This window comes from Mastigoproctus giganteus, chromosome 3 (assembly GCF_048544385.1).
Source record: "Mastigoproctus giganteus isolate SK-2022 chromosome 3, ASM4854438v1, whole genome shotgun sequence".
Lineage (NCBI taxonomy): Eukaryota > Metazoa > Arthropoda > Arachnida > Uropygi > Thelyphonidae > Mastigoproctus > Mastigoproctus giganteus.
The window spans coordinates 78829903-78850774 of NC_143577.1; the positions used below are offsets into that span (position 1 = coordinate 78829903).

At 39.8% G+C, this 20872-nt stretch overlaps 1 protein-coding gene across 1 annotated transcript in view; it reads right to left on the reverse strand.

Moving 5' to 3' along the window:
* LOC150088100 (DNA repair protein RAD50.L-like) overlaps positions 1 to 20872 on the reverse strand; it is a 191811-nt gene that overhangs the window by 161643 nt on the left and 9296 nt on the right. Inside the window, exons 3-4 of the mRNA XM_090370018.1 lie at positions 13467 to 13553; positions 1649 to 1750 (exon numbers count right to left, since the gene is read on the reverse strand). Of these exons, the coding sequence (XP_090226144.1) occupies positions 1649 to 1750; positions 13467 to 13553 (189 nt within the window). The remainder of the gene's footprint in view (positions 1 to 1648; positions 1751 to 13466; positions 13554 to 20872) is intronic.

Genomic DNA, 20872 nt, shown 5'->3' on the forward strand with positions numbered 1-20872 from the left:
TATTAACCTTAACAAATAAGAAATGTGTATTCAAATTAATGGTTAATGATGTATAATCAAATTAATCGGTAATAATGTATAATCAAAATTAACAACTTTATGTAAATCATATCGTCATAACTTACCAGTTCTGCTATCTTTAGAGTCACTGAAAAAGTGGTACATGAAATACCATGAACATCTGAAAATAATCTAATTCTTTAAGAAATTAAAGATAGATTACACTCCACACAGCTTTACATTCTCATTTTTTCATCAATTTCCAGATCCTGGAATCTCTTTCGTTTGAAGGCAGTTTTCACCCTGGGAAAGAGGAAGAAGTCCACTGGTGATAAGTCAGGAGAGTTGGTTGGATAGTTGGTATGTACAATGCCATGTTTCATCAGAACCATCTTTATAACAACTGCAGAATGGTGGGGACATTATCATGCAACAAGAACCAATTGACTCTCTCTCTTGAAATTGAGGACACACCCAGGAATTATGATGCAATAGTCTTTGAAGCACTTGTACACAAAATGCAGCACTGGCTCTCTCCGCTTCAGGTACAAATTCCTTGTGAATCACACCTATCTGGCAGAAACTATGATCAGCATCATCTCAATTCTGGACTTCTGTAAATGAAACTTTTTGGGCCTTGCTGATGATTTACATGCATTTACACTTCATGAATCAACCAACCACTTATCTCCAGTGATAACAGTTGAGGAAATTACTATTGTCTTGACAAGTCTAGATGAAATCTTCACATGATGACACTCTTTGTTGCGTTTGCTCATTCATGAGGTCGTGTGGCACAAATTTTGCACAAACCTTCCTTCCTCTGTGCAGAATTTTACTACTTGTGTCCTTATTCATATCCAACTCATCAGCCATCATTCTAATGGTCAAACGATGATCTCTTGTGACTTTTGCAACTCTATCCTCATTTTTAGAGGTGAATGGTCACCCTTTCTTAAGTCATTGTGAACATCCTCACATTCCACTCAGAACCACTTATACCATTCGCACATTGGCACGACTTAATATTTCATCACCATAAGCAGTTTTTAACACTTCGCACATTTCTACTACAGATTTTCTCAGTTAAAGCAAAATTTGATATTTGTTCATTGCTCCATTGCAAAATCATGACACAGAACATTAAAGCTACTAACGGAACTGATTGTTACTTGGAACCAGTCACCTGGGCAATCCCTATACTGCCACCTGCTGGAGAAAGTTCAAACTACAACATACTACTTCCATTTATTTTCAAACTCATCGAACATGACTGCAACAGCACAAGTCCAGGAACTTTATTGCTACACCTCATATGATGGTAATGCAAATATAACTACTCACTATACCAAATGTGAGGCCAAGTGGTCACACTCCAGCTAGAACAAACCTCAATCCCTCTACCTACATCTCTGCAACAATTCAGTCCAGAACATACATATATATGTGTGTTCGGCAAAGTGATATGTATTTATCCAAATATATTACATCCACTGAGTGCACAGGTCATTATGATTAAACACCAAATCAGTCCTGGACTATAACTTCAATATTTTGGTATATTATACTCTTATATATTCTAAGCATAGATCAAGATATACATTTATAGAAATTTTCTTAAAAAAGTTCATAATACAAACTGTCTTACCTTTTGTGTTGCCATTAGTGATCGTGTAAGTACAAGCCTTTTTTCAGAAACATCTTTGAACTGAAGTTTTATCTGTCCTTTGACTTCAACCTCATGAACTATCTGGAATTACAAGAAGTGCTATAACAGCTTCCAAACGTGGAGCATTGTTGAGAATCAATTAAACATCAAAATTTAATAACATATCACCTTCCCAAAACTGAACTGTTCCAGATTTATTAAGTTTGTTAACATGTTTATTAATATTTATAAACATATTAACTATACCAAAATTTTACGAAATTTTTTTACATGTCTAGAAGCTAAAAAAAAATGTTTATAATTATAATAATTGCATTTGCAAGTTAGCCATGTATCAATTTCATGTCATCAGAACTGAATCATGACAAACTTTTGCATGTCATTCAATGACCTTTAGTAGAAATGGCATGTGATGCAAGAAAGCATGTGTATGAGCTTATGCAGCACCAGCAAAAAAAAAAAAAAAAAAAAAAAAACACCATTCTCTCCAAATGCCTCTCCAGTTACTCCTTAAATTTATTCAAACTATCAACTTCCACAACGACAGATGGAAGTTTGTTCCAGCCATTAACCACCCGCTGGCTAAAGGCAAATTTCCGCACATCTATTCTACATCTGTCCTTTCTTAATTTGAATTTATGCCCCCTTAGGTTTGTAATCTGAACAAGTGGAAGGATCCCATCAGAATTCAGCATGCTCAACCCATTCAAGGCCTTATATACCTCAATCAGATCACCGCGCAGGTGCTTAGTCTCCAGCCACTGCACTTTGCAGAACTTAAGCCTCTCTTGGTAAGAAGATCCCTTCATTCCCCTCACCAATATCGTTGCCCTTCTCTGTACACACTCAAGTAAATCTACATCCTTCCTAAAATGAGACCTCCAGACCTGTACGCAGTACTCAAGGCATGGCCTGACCATTGTCTTATACAGAGGAATGATCACCTCCTTTTCCCTGCTAGCAAAATTCCTATATATCATTGACAAAACCCCATGACCTGCCCTGGCAGCCTGTCTGCATTGCTCAGAAAACTTCATATCTGCTTGAACAATTATGCCGAGGTCTTTTTCATTTTCTACCACCTTAAGTGTAGTACCACGCAGTTGGTACGTTTCTCTGGGGTTACTTCTACCCATATGCAGTACTTTCCATTTGTCAAGGTTAAACTTCAGTTGCCACTTCTTAGCCCATTAGCCCAAATTATCTAGATACTGTTGCAGTAGCACACTGCCATTACTGTCATTAACAACCCTGCCAACCTTTGTATCATCTGCAACATTAAGCCTGATATACCTTCATCAATATCATTGATAAATATACAAAACAACAGTGGACCCAACACCGAACCCTGTGGGACTCCAGTAATAACATTAGTCCACGAAGAGCAGCACCCATTGATTACCACCCTCTGTCTTCTCCCACTTAACCATCCTTTAATCCATTGTAGCAACTTACCCTTAATACCATTCTGCTCCAATTTGTACAATAGTCTTTCATGCGCAACAGTGTCAAAAGCTTTCCTGAAATCCAAATAGATGATATCAAAATTATTTTTTGCATCCAGTTCCTTTGTAACCACATCATAATATCCTATCAAATTTGTCAGACAAGACTTTCCCTTAAACAAACCCATGCTGTGTCTGAATTATTGCTGCAGTCTTGTCTAGATGATCCTGCAATGCATCTTTAACCAGTGACTCCATTATTTAACCCGGAACAGAAGTTAAACTAACTGGTCTGTAATTACTCGTGTCACCCTTTGATCCCCCTTTGTGAATTGGGGATACATTTGCACATCTCCAGTCCGTGGAAACCTCCCCTGAGTCCAAGGATGCTCTCATAATTATGGCTAAGGGTTTGCTTAGTTGCTTTGCCAGCTCCTTTAAAATAACTGGATAGATCCCGTCCACACCAGGTGCTTTTCTTATGTTTAACTTCAACAATTTCTCCTCCACTTTGCTCTCAGTTATTACAAAATCATTTAGTATCCTGCTACAATTTGATAACCTTCTGCCATTTCCAAACCTTAATAACTCCTCGTGTGTGAATGTAGATGCAAAATATTCATTCAGTTTGTTTGCTATCTGAGCAGGATCATCAACAGTCGATCCATTGATATCAAGTGGACTAATCAGATTCATCCCCTTCCTTTTAGAGTTTATATAAGTAAAGAAATCCTTGCTGTTTTTCTTAACATCTTTTGCCAAGGATTTCTCATAATCTGCCTTTGCCTGCCTAACCTCTTTTGTGACCTGATTAGACTAGCTTATATCTGCCATAGGCTTCTGAGTCGCTTGATAATTTATATGCATCCCATGCATTATTCTTCTCTGTCACGAGTCTCATTAGTTCATTTGATAACCATTTAGGCCTAAACCTTGAACAATATTTCTTAATAGGTATGAAACTTTTAGTAGCATCCACAATTAATTCCTTGAATGCTCCCCACTTAGAATTTACTGTTGGTAACATCGTCAGTTTATCTCACTGTACAGAATTTAAAAACTTTCTGAGACCACTGTACTCACCTTTACGGAAGCAAAAACCCTTTCCTTTACCCCTGATGGTAATTATATCTTTAAGTAAATCCCACATCAGTACACTGTGATCACTGCCACCTAGTGGTTCCTTTATCTGCAAATTCTTAATAACCGAGTGATCACTGCTGATAACCAGATCAAGAGTATTACTCTCTCTGGTTGCCTCTCGAACATTCTGCTGCAGAAAACAATCATCCAATAAATCCACAAAAGTGACTAGTGTGTGAGTAACCAAACCACAAGTTCCAGTCAATATCTGGGAAGTTAAAATCCCCCATTATAAGACATTCTGATTTACTGGCCCACTATTTCTCTGTATAATTGTTCATTGTACTCATTCAAGTCATTAGGCCTAAAACACACTCCTACTCTTATTTTTGCTTTCGCAGTGCTTATGTCACACCAAACTGACTCAACAGTGAACTGTTCATCTATATCAACTGGGTGCACTTCTTTTGATTTTATGTGTTTCTTAACTAATAGCATAACCCCTCCTCCCTTCCTATCCTTTCTATCCTTTCTGTACACATTGTACTCCCAAATTCCAGTTCTGCATTCCTTATATCTGTGTGACACCACGTCTCTGCTATCCCAACAATATCCACCTTTGATGTCTTGACCAACACTTCAAATTCATCAAATGTATTTACTATACTTCTAGCATTGGTATACATGCAAGCATACATGCTCCTATTCCTATTCCTAGTTACCTCGAAAGATCTAAATTGAGGGGCCAATCAGGCTCTCAGCTGCCCACATCAACGCCAGAGCTTGCACCTGATCATCACGCAACACGGCGGCAATCCCCAAGGCAGAATGCACTGGTCCCACAAGAACTAGTAGTTGTTGTGGGACCAGTGCATTCTGCCTTGGGGGCAGAATGCACTGGTCACTGGACTCTATTGTCAGGGAAATGGGAAACATGCTTTGTAAAAAGGATAGGTGGAACAGGACCAGGGTATGTCTGCCAGGGGCAAAGGTTGATGACGTTGTAGAGCAGATATCATCTTTTCTTCTTCTTCTTGGTCCTTAGCTGGCAGCTGGGGGAGGCAGTTGGCCACGCAACCAGTATGCTGCTGTAGGTGCCTCAGGGTTTCGGACTTGCTCTGTGATGTTCTTCCATACTTTACGATCCATGGCATCAGTCCTGGCCTGGTTCAGGTCGAGATGTCGGCTCTTCAAGTCATTTTCCACTTGCTTGGCCCACGTTTTCCTGGGCGCGGTCCTTTGGATGCTCCATTGGGTGGGTCATTGTCTCCAAAGGAGTGTGGATGGTATTCTGTTCGTGCCCATTCTACATACGTGGCCAAACCATCTAAGCCTTCGCTTCTGGATTTGGTTGGCAATGGTTGGTTGCTGTTGGCATCTGGCGCGGATGGTATCATTAGTGATGCGGTCACGAAGTGAGATGCCCAAAATCTGATACAGGCATCGCATTTGGAATACCTCAAGTTTGTTTAAATCTAGCTTGAGACAAATCCATGTTTCTGATCCGTAAAAGAGAATGGGCAGGATCAAAGTCCGGAAGAGTCGGATTTTAGTCTTTGAGGAAATGTTGGTCCTCTTCCACAGACACCATTTGAGCGAGGCGAATGCAGTGGCCGCCTGTCCAATTCTGCTGTGGATTTTCATGGTGGATGCAACTTTCTTCTCCTGGACCAGCGACCCAAGGTATTTAAAGTCCTGCACTTGCTCGATCTGGATGCCTTCGAGATAGATGGTGGCTTCCGACCCATCTGTTGTCAGGGCCTTTGTCTTATCAGCATTGATCTTCAAACCGTATGGCCGGGCAATGCGGGCAATGTCGTAGAGGATGTCCGTGGCTTCAGAGTCGTTACCAGCAAAGATAGCACTACCATTGGCAAACATCAGGTCAGTCACATAGTGATCCTTGTCATATTGTATACCCCATCTGTTTCTGAATGCTTGCCTCATAATGGCGTCGACCACGATGCTGAAAAGCAACGGGGAAGCTACATCCCCTTGGCAGACTCCAGTTTGGATGGTAAATTCCTCAGATAAATCGTTCTGGATGCACACCTGGCTGGTTAAACCATTGTATGCAGTTTGGAGGAGTGTGATGACTTTTCGAGGTACATGTTCGACCTCTAGTAGTTTCCATAAGGCAGGCCGATGGACACAGTCGAAAGCAGACTTAAAGTCAATGAAAACAATGACGGTTCGCTGTCCACACTGGATCCTCTCCTCCATCAGCTGACGGAGGGCAAAGATTTGATCACAGCATCCTCGCCCGGGTCTAAATCCCGCCTGTTCTTCTCGACTGGTTTGCTCGCGATGTTTTTGCAGCCTTGACTGGATGATCTTCATAAAGACCTTTCCAATGATGGAAAGGAGGCTGATGCCACGGTAGTTCTTGCAATCCCGGTTATCACCTTTCTTGTGGATCGGTACAATAATGGCTTTCCTCCATGTTAGCGGAATTTGTTCAGTGCACCAGATGGTTTTGAGCAGTGAGTGTAGTAGGCGAAGCAGTACATCTCCCCCAGCTTTGATCGCTTCTGTGGTGACTTGGTCCACTCCTGGTGCCCTGCCATTCTTTAGGGATTGTATGGCTGCTTTCACTTCTTCTACTGTAGGCTCAACATCGACCATGGAGACTTCAGGGGGATCAATCGATAGTGCGGCTTGTGGCGGTCCCTGAGGTGGGTCGTGATTATACAATGCTTTGAAGAATTCACTCCACCGTTGCAAGCATTCGGACGGTGACCACACGAAGGTCCCATCAGCATTCTTGATGTTGTCACTAGTCAATTTGGTCTTTCCACTCAGACATCTGAGGGTGCGATAGAGAGTGCGGTACTCGTTCTTGGATGCCGCCACTTCAAGATCGTCTGCCACTTGATTCCAGTATGCTTCTCTTTCCGCTGTCATCCTCTGTCGGACTTCTCGGTTTAGCTGCCGGTACCGTTCAAAGTCGACCAACTTTGCCTGCTTCCGTTTGTCCACGAGGTCGAGGCACTCGTCTGATATCCATGGTTGCGTTCGACGTCGGGCAGGTGGACATAGGGGCTTGGCACATTCTAGGATGGCATCAGAGATCTGCTTTTCTTCTTCATTTATATCCTCGGGCACGGCTAGCGTCTCGAAGCGGTTGGATAGGGCGATCTGATATGGCCCTTTGTTGGCAGTATTCATTAGCTGCCTCCAGTCCAGCTTGGCTGACCGAGATGACCTTTTTGCATGCCGTAATTTGAGCTGCACCTTAGCCCGGATGAGGCAGTGATCAGATCCGCAATCAGGTCCCCTCATGGCATGAACGTCCATGAGTGATGAGCGAAATCGGGCGTTGATCAGAATGTAGTCCAGGATTGCTGAGTCCATGCCAGATGGATTTCGCCATGTAAGTTGATGTTTTTGAGGGTGCTGGAACTGACTGTTTCCGATGATCAGGTTGTTAGATGCAGCAAAGGACAACAAACGTAGTCCATTGTCATTGATCTTCCCATGGCCAAACTTACCCATTGTTGTTTCCCAACAAGATCTGTCAACGCCAATGTGGGCATTAAAGTCCCCTGAGAGGATGATCACTTCCGTCTGTGGAATTGAATCCAGCGTATGTTGGAGCTGGTTGTAGAAGTCATTCTTGGTCGGGTCCAGGCTAGTCTCAGTTGGTGCATAGGCGGAGATAATATGGGTCTTGATGGTGCCCTTGACAGTAAAGACTGGCAGGCGGTCCGATATTGGTTGGAAAGCGATCACACTACTGGTGGCCTGAACATCAACCATAAAGCCCACTCCTGCTTCTCGTTTCTCACTACCAGAGTAGAATAGCATAACCGCTTCGTTAGGTGCTGGTGGTTGGATGATCATCGTTCCAGACCTGGTGAGCCTTAATTTGGATAACGCCGCGATTGATACCTTGCACCTAAGTAGTTCTTGGGCAATGATTTCCTTTTGTCCAACGTGGTGCCCCGTTCGAACATTCCATTCGCCGATGTTAATTGTCCTTTTCGGCATAGTAAGCTTAAGGGACACAAAAGGTGATATAGTTGTACACGTTGGCACTAATGATATTAAGAGTAGGAGACCGGCAGAATTACTTAACAAGTACAGGTCACTGATGAAAAAAAGCTGTGAATTAGGGTTGAATTTGAAAGTTTCTGCAATTCTGCCCAGACACGATAGGAGGGAGTATATGATGAGAGCCTTGTCGATCAATTCGGCCCTGGAAAGATTGTGCAAGGCTCAAGGGATAGAATTTTTTTCAGCCTGGACTGTACTTGTTAACAGGAGAGACTGCTTCTACAGGGATGGGATACACTTAAAGAGAAAGGGTGCAAGAATATTGCTGATGCTATCGAGGCAGTGTTAGGTGGGTCGGAAAACTGATAGCTTGGGGGGATACAAGGACTAATAGTTTAACAGTAGCCGCAGGCAGAGATGAAGGCGATTCTTGCACAACTTCTATCAGAATAAGTAGCGACCTGGAGCAAGGGGTGTTGGGGGTTTCGGGGATGGATGGCAGTCATCGTGAAACAGGTGGGTATATGGGATGTGTTAGAGTAACTAAAAATAAGAATGGTCAAGACATCAAAGGCGGATATTGTTGGGATATCAGAGATGTGGTGTCACACAGATATAAGGAATGCCGAACTGGAATTTGGGGAGTACAATGTGTACAGAAACGATAGACAGGATAGGAAGGGAGGAGATGTTATGCTGTTAATTAAGAAAAACAAAATCAAAAGAAATTCATCCAGTTGATATAGATGAACAGTGCACCGTTGAGTCAGTTTGGTGTGACATAAGCACTGCAAAAGCAAAAATAAGAACAGGAGTATGTTATAGGCCCAATGACTTGAATGAGTACAATGAACAATTGTACAGAGAAATAGAGTGGGCTAGTAAATCGTAATGTCTTATAATGGGGGATTTTAACTTCCCAGATATTGACTAGAACTTGTGGGTTGGTCACTCACACACTAGTCAGACCTTTGTGGATTTATTGGATGATTCTTTTTTGCAGCAGCATGTTCGAGAGGCAACCAGAGAAAGTAATACTCTTGATCTGGTTATCAGCAGTGATCATTCATGTATTAGGAATTTGCAGATAAAAGAACAACTAGGTGGCAGTGATCACAGTGTATTGACGTGGGATTTACTTAAAGATTTAATTACCATCAGGGGTAAAGGAGAGGGTTTTTGCTTCCATAAAGGCGAGTACAGTGGTCTCCGACAGTTTTTAAATTCTGTACAGTGGGATCAACTGACGATGTTACCAACAGTAAATTCTAAGTGGGAAGCATTCAAGGAATTAATCGTGGAAGCTACTAAAAGTTTCATACCTATTAAGAAATACTGTTCAAGGTTTAGGCCTAAATGGTTGTCAAATGAACTAATGAGACTCGTAACAGAGAAGAAAAATGCATGGGATGCATATAAATTATCAAGCGACTCAGAAGCCTATGGTAGATATAAGTTAATCTGTAATCAGGTCACAAAGGAGGTTCGGCAGGCGAAGGCAGATTACGAGAAATCCTTGGCAAAAGATGTTAAGAAAAACAGCAAGGATTTCTTTACTTATATAAACTCTAAAAGGAAGGGGATGAATCTGATTGGTCCACTTGACATCGATGGTTCGACTGTTGATGATCCTGCTCAGATAGCAAACAAACTGAATGAGTATTTTGCATCTACATTCACACGTGAGGAATTATTAAGGTTTGAAAATGACAGAAGGTTATCAAATTGTAGCAGGATACTTAATGATTTTGTAATAGTTGAAAGCAAAGTGGAGGAGAAATTTTTGAAGTTAAACATAAGAAAAGCACCTGGGTGGATGGGATCTATCCAGTTATATTAAAGGAGGCGGCAAAGCAACTAAGCAAACCCTTAGCCATAATTATGAGAGCGTCCTTGGACTGAGGGGAGGTTCCACGGACTGGAGATGTGCAAATGTATCCCCAATTCACAAAGGGGGGATCGAAGGGTGACACGAGTAATTACAGACCAGTTAGTTTAACTTCTGTTCCTGGTAAAATAATGGAGTCACTGGTTAAAGATGCATTGCAGGATCATCTAGACAAGACTGCAGCAATAATTCAGACACAGCATGGGTTTGTTAAGGGAAAGTCTTGTCTGACATATTTGATAGGATATTATGATGTGGTTACAAAGGAACTGGATGCAAAGAATAATTTTGATATCATATATTTGGATTTCAGGAAAGCTTTTGACACTGTTGCGCATGAAAGACTATTGTACAAATTGGAGCAGAATGGTATTAATGGTAAGTTGCTACAATGGATAAAAGGATGGTTAAGTGGGAGAAGACAGAGGGTGGTAATCAATGGGTGCTGCTCTTCTTGGACTAATGTTATTAGTGGGGTCCCACAGGGTTCGGTGTTGGGTCCACTGTTGTTTTGTATATTTATCAATGATATCGATGAAGGTATATCAGGCTTAATGTCGAAGTTTGCAGATGATACAAAGGTTGGCAGGGTTGTTAATGACAGTAATGGCAGTGTGCTACTGCAACAAGATCTGGATAATTTGGGTGGATGGGCTAAGAAATTTAACCTTAAGAAATTTAAACTGAAGTTTAACCTTGACAAATGCAAAGTACTGCATATGGGTAGAAGTAACCCCAGAGAAACGTACCAACTGTGTGGTACTACACTTAAGGTGGTAGAAAATGAAAACACCTGGGAGTAATTGTGCAGGCAGATATGAAGTTTTCTGAGCAATGCAGACAGGCTGCCAGGGCAGGTCATGGGGTTTTGTCAATGATATATAGGAATTTTGCTAGCAGGGAAAAGGAGGTGATTATCCCTCTGTATAAGACAATGGTCAGGCCACGCCTTGAGTACTGCGTACAGGTCTGGAAGCCTCATTTTAGGAAGGATGTAGATTTACGTGAGCGTGTACAGAGAAGGGCAACAAGATTGGTAAGGGGAATGAAGGGATCCTCTTATCAAGAGAGGCTTATGTTCTGCAAATTGCAGTGGCTGGAGACTAGGCACCTGCACGGTGATCTGATTGAGGTGTATAAGGCCTTGAATGGGTTCAGCACGCTGAATTCTGATGGGATCCTTCCACTTCTTCAGATTACGAACCTAAGGGGGCATAAATTCAAATTAAGAAAGGACAGATGTAGAACAGATGTGCGGAAATTTGCCTTTAGCCAGCGGGTGGTTAATGGCTGGAACAAACTTCCATCTGTCATTGTGGAAGTTGATAGTTTGAATAAATTTAAGGAGTAACTGGAGAGGCATTTGGAGAGAATGGTGTGATGATTTTTTTTTTTTTTTTTTTGGCTGATGCTGCATAAGCTCATACACTTGCTTTTTTGCATCACATGCCACTACTACTACTGCTACCCTAACACATCCCATATACCAGCCTGTTTCAGGATGACTGCCATCCGTCCCTGAAACCCCCAACACCCCTCGCTCCAGGTCGCTACTTATTCTAATAGAAGTTGTGCAAGAATCATCTTCACCTCTGCCTACGGCTACTGTTAAACTATTAGTCCTTGTATCCCCCCAAGCTATCAGTTTTCCGACCCACCTAACACTGCCTTGATAGCATCAGCAAATATTCTTGCACCCTTTCTATTTAAGTGTATCCCATCCCTGTAGAAGCAGTCTCTCCTGTTAACAAGTACAGTCCAGGCTGAAAAAAATTCTACCCCTTGAGCCTTGCACAATCTTTCCAGGGCCGAATTGATCGACAAGGCTCTCATCATATACTCCCTCCTATCGTGTCTGGGCAGAATTGCAGACACTTTCAAATTCAACCCTAATTCTCGGCTTTTGTTCAACGACCTGTACTTGTTAAGTAATTCTGCCGGTCTCCTACTCTTAATATCATTAGTGCCAACGTGTAAAACTATATCACCTTTTGTGCCCTTAAAAGATGATATCCACTCTACAACGTCATCAACCTTTGCCCCTGGCAGACATACCCTGGTCCTGTTCCACCTATCCTTTTTACAAAGCATGTTACCCGTTTCCCTGACAATAGAGTCACCAACAACTTTATTTTCAGATGCTTAACAAAAGCAGATCTGGTAGCATCTGAAAATGCAGAAACCATAAATTTTCAACAACAGCACAAGAGTGCACTAAATACATGATGCAAATATATTCAGATTACTCTGTTATATTTTTTTATTCAATATGTGGAGCCATTGGACCATTGGTCAAAATGGGCTAGTGTGGCACTTAGATTTCCTGTTGCCATCATTCCTTTTTAAACGTCTGAAATGAAAACTGGCAGTCCCCCAGACAAAAGAAAAATAAAGTATGGTGTTAACACTAGTGTGGCCAGTAAATAGTGATACACGCTACCTGTCACACCTGTCAACATCGTTGCATCACTGATTAACTATCTGACTGACGAAGGTAGTTCAGTGAGCATGTTACAGGAAAACAGGTTGTGATAGTCTTTACAATCGCTTTATATATATAATCTGAACAATTAAAAAAAAAAAGTTTTTAACAATTGAAACTTCTTACCCTAACAATTAAAAAAAAAAACCGCAAATGGCAGAAAATTCCAATTTTCGAAGGTGCATTTAATATAAAGAAGATACACACGGAAATAATATAAAAATAACCAAAAACAAAATAAAACACCATAAACAGGAGGAAAATCCATATTTTATTGTAAATACTGTTATATGCATTATAAAAGTAAAATATCTTAATATATATTTTTTTTATTTTAACCTAAGCAAGCACTTTTATTTAATATGACTCCATTTTTAAAAAAATTATAAAATCTGTGAAAAGAGATTTTTCCTCTGATTTCCCCCTTTATGCATTTTATAGCTTCAGAAGAAGGGAGCAAAATGCAGCGAAAGGCTCCTGAAATGTCAAGCAAACCTCTACTATCTCCCCCCCCTCAAATCTACCTTCTATGTAATCCATTGATAAAAGTCACACATGATAATTCACACAGTCTGGTGTTCTTTATCAGTGTTAATGCTAAACTATTTAAAAAGTTATTAGCAACTTAGGCAGGCCTGTGGATAGTGATATTTGTCTTTCTAAGTAAAAATTGCTCCTCAGGCAATTTTTTTTGTCAGGCAAAGATTTACCTGTGCTTGAAATTGAATGCACTATAGCATATGAGTTTTACTTTTAATTTAAAAAAAAAAAAAAATTTTGGAATTTAATGGAATAAGAAACAGCTACTATTATTACCTCAATAACCAACTAGAATCCTACCTAAAAATATTCATATAGTCTCAGTATTTCAACATAAGATTCAAATCAATATCGTGCACTTACCTTTGGATCATGAACAAATGAGCCTCCCCGATCACTGTTTGGTGGATGCTCACCAGTTGTCATATATCGCAAACATTCAATAATAGTCTAAAAAGGCAAAATTCAAATATAAGAGCAAATTGTGCATAAAAACTCAAATCCAATTATAAAAAGCTTTAACAAGATATATATTTGTTTCAAATATGCAATCCGAACTGAATAATACATATAACTTTAAAAAATGAAAGACATGATATGACTATTCAAATGGTTTTTTATAATGTTTCCCTCCATTTTGAACTGGCTTGTTCAGTACAGATGAGACTAAACATATCACCATCAGTCCTTAACCACTTAAACCATTGAGCAGCAACAGATCCAATGCAAAAATATATAGCTACCTGCCTTCCTTTTGAATTCATGCCAGTTACACTGTCAAAAGTAGAAAAATACTACAAGAGAAAATCAGAGTTATATTAATAACTAGTACAACTGGTTTTTCTCTTGCAATTTTTATGCAATGAGCAATTGCCTCAATGAAAATTAACAGAGATATAAAGAGATTTCATTTGAACTGTGTGCATATTTTTTGAAAAAGCCCTGATGATTTTTTGTTTACCTATCAACAAAATTAATTCATTTTGAACATTTTATTGTAATCAATAATGGATAATTCTCAACAATATTTTCATCTGAGAGAAACTAAGCACTTTCTCCGCTCCTTATTTAGAAAATATATTTATCTTCTCTTTTCAACATTTAAAGATTATAAACCCGCATGTAATGATTTTAATATATACACCAAGTATATATCTTAAAATCATTACTTAATTATTAAGATTATAACTTTATAGAATACTTAATAAAACTACAGTTTTTGATTCTCTAAACTAGCCATGTGCAGTTTAATTACAACTGTATAAAATTTATCCTCTTCTTCTATCACTTTTTCTCTACGTCTCTTCACAAATGATACCACATTCACAAGTTGCATGACAATATGGGTAAAGCATGCAAGGATTGATTGTCCGAAGCTAACAATACTGAATTGGAGTCACATTTAATCTAGGAATTTTTTTTCCATAAAAACTATGGAAAAATAATACTTACCAAATTTCTGTTTGTCTAACTTTAATGAAATTTGGAATCTTTCCAAAAGATATAAAATTTCATGAAAATCCATCTAATGGAGTTGAGTTGTAATATGTAGACAGGCAAACAGATGGACATAACAGAGAAAGTAGGTGCTCTCTCTCCACACCCACACACACACACACACACACACACACAAAATAACGAATTACCTGTAATAAGAGTTACAGGTATGCACTAATATGGTGTTAGGTTATCTTTGCTTAAAAACAGCTTGCAAAATATTGGACCATTCATTCTTCATGGAACAACATTTTAAGCTCCTTGAGTGATGAAGGTGGAGGAAATCTGCTTCTCACTCTCCTCTCCAAATATGCCACAGTGGCTCAATAACATTTACCATATTTTCCCATGTATAAGATGCTCCCATGTATAAGACGCACCTTAATTTTGGGGCCTGAAATTTGAAAAAAAAAAGTATTAATAAAGTTACTGAACTCAAGTTTTATTCATCGTAAAATTCATACAACTCCTCATCACTGTCAAAACTCCCATCCATTAGCTTATCCTCATCTGTGTCTGATGACGAATCACTGTCTTCATATATTGCCTCGTCCTCAGTTCCATCTATGGCATTTGAAATGCCACACTTCTTAAATGACTTGACAACAATCTCAATCTTGATATTATCCCAGGATCTTTTCACCCAGGTACAAACTTCTCCTATAGTTGGTTTCTTCACTCTTCCTGCTGGTGTCAAATTGTCCCCAGAAGACTTCATCCATTGGTTCCATTCGTCTCTCATGGCAGCTTTGAAGGGTTTGTTAATGTTGACATCAAGTGGTTGGAGCTGGGATGTCAAGCCTCCAGGTATGACGGCAAGTTTTGTTTTTTGCTCTGCAGCAATCTTCCTTGTGTTTTTTGTTATGTGTGCCCTGAACTGATCAAGCAGCAATAGGGCAGGTTTGCGTAACAGCCCACCTGGTCTCCTGCTCCAAACTTTCTCAAACCAGATCTTCATCCTATCCTGATCCATCCAACCCTTATCATGAACATGGACAATCATTCCTAGAGAAATGTCTTCTTTTGGAATTGTTTTGCATTTGAAAATCAGCATAGGAGGCAGCATTGGTTCCATCAGTACAACAAGTAAAATCAGCATTGGTTCCATCGGTACAACAAGTAAAACAACTGTGTAATGGCTCTTTTCGTGTCCACTTGTCTTCACAGTTACAGTTTTCACCCCCTTCTTATCAACAGTTCTGTTACTTGGGACATCAAATTGAAAGGGGACTTTGTCCATATTTGCAATCTGTCACAACTCAAACTGATGTGTCTTCCGACATTGAATGACAAAACGATGAAATTCAAGGACCTTCTGCTCATAGCTTTCAGGCATCTTTTGGGCAAGTCTGGTGCGTGTACGCATGCTTAGTCCATTCTGTTTCATGAACCTAAAGCACCAATTGCGTCCTCCTTTGAAATCAGTAACTTCTTTTTCATCAGCAATTCTTCTTGCCTCATGCTGAACCATCTTTGTGGACACAGGAATTCCAACTGCCCTTTGCTCTTCAATCCATATCTTCAATTCCCTCTCTAAATCAGGCCATTTTGCTGACTTGCCTCTCATGGCCTTCTTCTGCCGTGGTGTTTTTCAGTAGGGTTTCTTCTTCCCGTAGCTAGTCTCAGATTGTTTTCTCAGTTGGAGGAGGACCAAACTTACATTCAGCAGCACGATTTTCATTCACTTTTGCAAACTGGATCACTTTTAACTTGAATTAGCACTGTACGAAAATCTTTTCTGAGCCACTTCTGGGCAGAATGTGGCAAAACTGGGTATAAGATGCACCCAGTTTTTATACCCCAAATTTTTTGAAAAAAGGTGTCTTATACATGGTGAAATACAGTATATCTGGTGCGTGTACGCATGCTTAGTCCATTCTGTTTCATGAACCTAAAGGCCATGGGTTAAGCTTAGCCTCAGTTCCATGCTCCTCAAACCAAAACTGCACACATTTGGTTGTGTGTAGTAAAGCATTATCACCTTAGAACATGGCATCGTTTGTGAGAAACAATGTTTGCCACATGGCATGAACCTAGTTACTCAGAATATAAGGTAATCGGTGGCAGAAATTCACCTGTTAAGGTGACAATAAGATCTAAAGAATATCAAGATATTGCTGTCCAAAGCATCATTGATTCTCCTCCATGTTTTACAATTGTCACGAGATGGTTAGAATGATATGCTTCCTTTGGCATTTGCCAAAGAAACTATCACTGATTTTATGAAAAAGTGTAACTGATGATTCATCTGAAAATGAGGTTTACAACAATCGAGCATCCAGTTCTTGTGCTCCTTACATAATTACATCCTCTTTCTAGCATTACCATCAGTAACAAGTGGCTTGGCAATAGAAACTCAGTCATAAATTTCAGCTTAAATCTCCAGATTGGGAATAACAGTATCTGAGTGCATGTGAAGATTTTACGGCTCCAGTTAACAGAGAAGTTTTTCTTAAATTTTTGCCATTTTATTGACTTGATTGGCATTTTAAATTATTTTCTAGAAGTACCTCTATATTCCTAGTTACTCTACCTAGTTTATTTTGAATTTAGATACAGATTTTGTAGGTTCTTACTTAGCATTGGTAGAATCTTCTACAGTTCAAAACTTGCCACCATTGTTGTAGTATTTAGATCGATACGGAATAGCGTAACGTACATTTTGAACTTGATAACAAAAGTTACAACGTAAAACCTAGATAGCATAATACACAGCACTGTATTAGGAATCTATTGGCTTAGTATAGTATTGTCAATTAATCAATTAAAGTTATAAATCTCATTAATTTTCATTGTTAATTAAATTGTATTTAAACAAAAATTATGCCCTAGACTAGAGCAGCAAAGCAATGGGCACAAAGTAGCAGAAGTGATATAGTTTGGGGGAGAACCGAAGGGGACATTTCTACAAAGCATCACAGTCCACAAAATGTGCAAAATATGAAATGTTTGTGGACTTGTATCCCCAATTCACAAAGGGGGATCGAAGGGTGACACGAGTAATTACAGACCAGTTAGTTTAACTTCTGTTCCGGGTAAAATAATGGAATCACTGGTTAAAGATGCATTGCAGGATCATCTAGACAAGACTGCAGCAATAATTCAGACACAGCATGGATTTGTTAAGGGAAAGTCTTGTCTGACAAATTTGATAGGATATTATGATGTGGTTACAAAGGAACTGGATGCGAAAAATAATTTTGATATCATATATTTGGATTTCAGGAAAGCTTTTGACACTGTTGCGAATGGAAGACTATTGTACAAATTGGAGCAGAATGGTATTAAGGGTAAGTTGCTACAATGGATAAAAGGATGGTTAAGTGCTAGAAGACAGAGGGTGGTAATCAATGGGTGCTGCTCTTCTTGGACTAATGTTATTACTGGAGTCCCACAGGGTTCGGTGTTAGGTCCACTGTTGTTTTGTATATTTATCAATGATATTGATGAAGGTATATCAGGCTTAATGTCGAAGTTTGCAGATGATACAAAGGTTGGCAGGGTTGTTAATGACAGTAATGGCAGTGTGCTGCTGCAACAGGATCTAGATAATTTGGGCAGATGGGCTAAGAAGTGGCAACTGAAGTTTAACCTTGACAAATGCAAAGTACTACATATGGGTAGAAGTAACCCCAGAGAAACGTACCAACTGTGTGGTACTACACTTAAGGTGGTAGAAAATGAAAAAAGACCTGGGAGTAATTGTGCAGGCAGATATGAAGTTTTCTGAGCAATGCAGACAGGCTGCCAGGGCAGGTTATGGGGTTTTGTCAATGATATATAGGAATTTTGCTAGCACGGAAAAGGAGGTGATTATCCCTCTGTATAAGACAATGGTCAGGCCACGCCTTGAGTACTGCGTACAGGTCTGGAGGCCTCATTTTAGGAAGGATGTAGATTTACTTGAGTGTGTACAGAGAAGGGCAACAAGATTGGTGAGGGGAATGAAGGGATCCTCTTACCAAGAGAGGCTTAAGTTCTGCAAATTGCAGAACTTAAGCTAGGCACCTGCATGGTGATCTGATTGAGGGGTATAGGGCCTTGAATGGGTTGAGCACGCTGAATTCTGATGGTATCCTTCCACTTGTTCAGATTACGAACCTAAGGGGGCATAAATTCAAATTAAGAAAGGACAGATGTAGAAGAGATGTGCGGAAATTTGTCTTTAGCCAGAGGGTGGTTAATTGCTGGAACAAACTTCCATCTGTCGTTGTGGAAGTTGATAGGTTGAATAAATTTAAGGAGGAACTGGACAGGCATTTGGAGGGAATGGTGTGATTTTTTTTTTTTTTTTTTTTGGCTGATGCTGCATAAGCTCATACATTTGCTTTCTTGCATCACATGCCACTACTACTACTACTACTATAGTCATTCAATAAATCCACAAAAGTCTTGCTAGTGTGCGAGTGACCAAACCACAAGTTCCAGTCAATATCTGAAAAGTTAAAATCCCCCATTATAAGACATTCTGATTTACTGGCCCACTATTTCTATGCACATTTGCTCATTATACTCATCAGGCCTATAACACACACCTACTCTCATTTTTCCTTTCTCAGTGTTTATTTCACAACAAACAGACTCAACACTACATTGTCCGCCAACATCAAATGGATGCACTTCCTTAGATTTTATGTGTTTCTTAACTAACAGCATAACCCCTCCTCCCTTCCTGTCCTGTCTATTAATCTTGTACACATTGTACTCCCAAAATTCCAATTTTCCACTGCTTATATCTGTGTGACACCACGTCTCTGATATCCCAACCATATCTGCCTTTGATGTCTTGACTAGCACTTCAAGCTCATCAAATTTATTAACTCTATTCCTAGCATTGGTGTATGTGAAAGTATACATGCACCTGTTCCTACTCTTGCTTGTTCCTACATAGCCCATGTATTTACTTGTTCCACTATGACTCCGAACAGTTCTGGAAATCTCCATTACCTTGCTTTCCAGGCTGCTGCTCATTCTAATAGAAGAAGTGCAAGAATCACTTTTTCCTCTGCCTGCCGCCACTGTTATCCCAAGCTAGCAGTTTTCCGACCCACCTAAGACTGCCTCAATAGCATCAGCAAATATTCTTGCACCCTTTCTATGTAAGTGTACCCCATCTCTGTAGAAGCAGTCTCTCCTGTCAACAAACACAGACCAGGGTGAAAAAAATTCTACCCCTTGAGCTTTGCACAATCTCTCCAGGGCTGAATTGATCGGTAAGTCTCTCATCATATACTCCCTCCTATCGTGTCTGGGCAGAATTGCAGACACTTTCACATTCAACCCTAACTCTTGACTTTTTTTCCACATTGACCTGTACTTGTTGAGTAAATCTGCAGATCTCTTATTCTTAATGTCATTAGTTCCATCATGTACAACAACGTCACCTTTTGTGCCCTTAAAAGATGATATATGCTCTACAACGTCAATATCAACTTTTGCCACTGGCAGACATTCCCTGGTCCTTTTCCACCTATCCTTCTTGCATAGTATATTCCCTGTCTCCCTAACAATAGAGTCACCAACAATAACTAGTTCCTTTGGGACCAGCACATTCTGCCTTGGAGATGGCCTCTTTTTTTCCCTAATGCACAGGAGTGAGCTCTGTCATTGAGCTGAGCAGCTGAGAGATTGATGGGGCCCTCATATTAATTTCTTCGAGGGCATTTACCCTACACTTCAAGCTCTCATAGATGCCCATCAGAACGCTGAGTTAGCGCCTAATTTCTTGACACTCTTGGCACCTAGCACACACAAAGGCATCCTCCTTGGCTAGATCATGTCCTGTTTTAGAAAGGTCGGCAAATATTTCACATTTTGCACATCTTTTGAGACTGTGATTTGGAGAATTGTCCCCTTCGTTTCTCCCCCCGAGTCACAGTACTCTCGCTAGTCTGTGATATTTGTTTCGCAGCTCTATAGGTAATAATTTCCTTTATATACAATTTAATTAACAATGAATTTTAATAAGATTAATATTATTGTTGATTAATTGATAATACTATAATAAGCTAACATATTCCTAAGACAGTGCTTCGTATTATGCTATCTAGTTTTACTTTATACCTTATGCTATCAGTTCGAGAGAGATATATGTTAAGCTATTTCTTATCGAGTACAATATGGCGGCTAGTTCAACAATGCTGGTGCCAACACCAGGAGTCGTAACTTCCAAAAATTGCTTGTTAAATTCAAAATAAGAAGCTAACGAACGATACTAAACCAATTTAATATCTCTGTAAAACACAATGTACTATGTTAATTAATGAAGAATA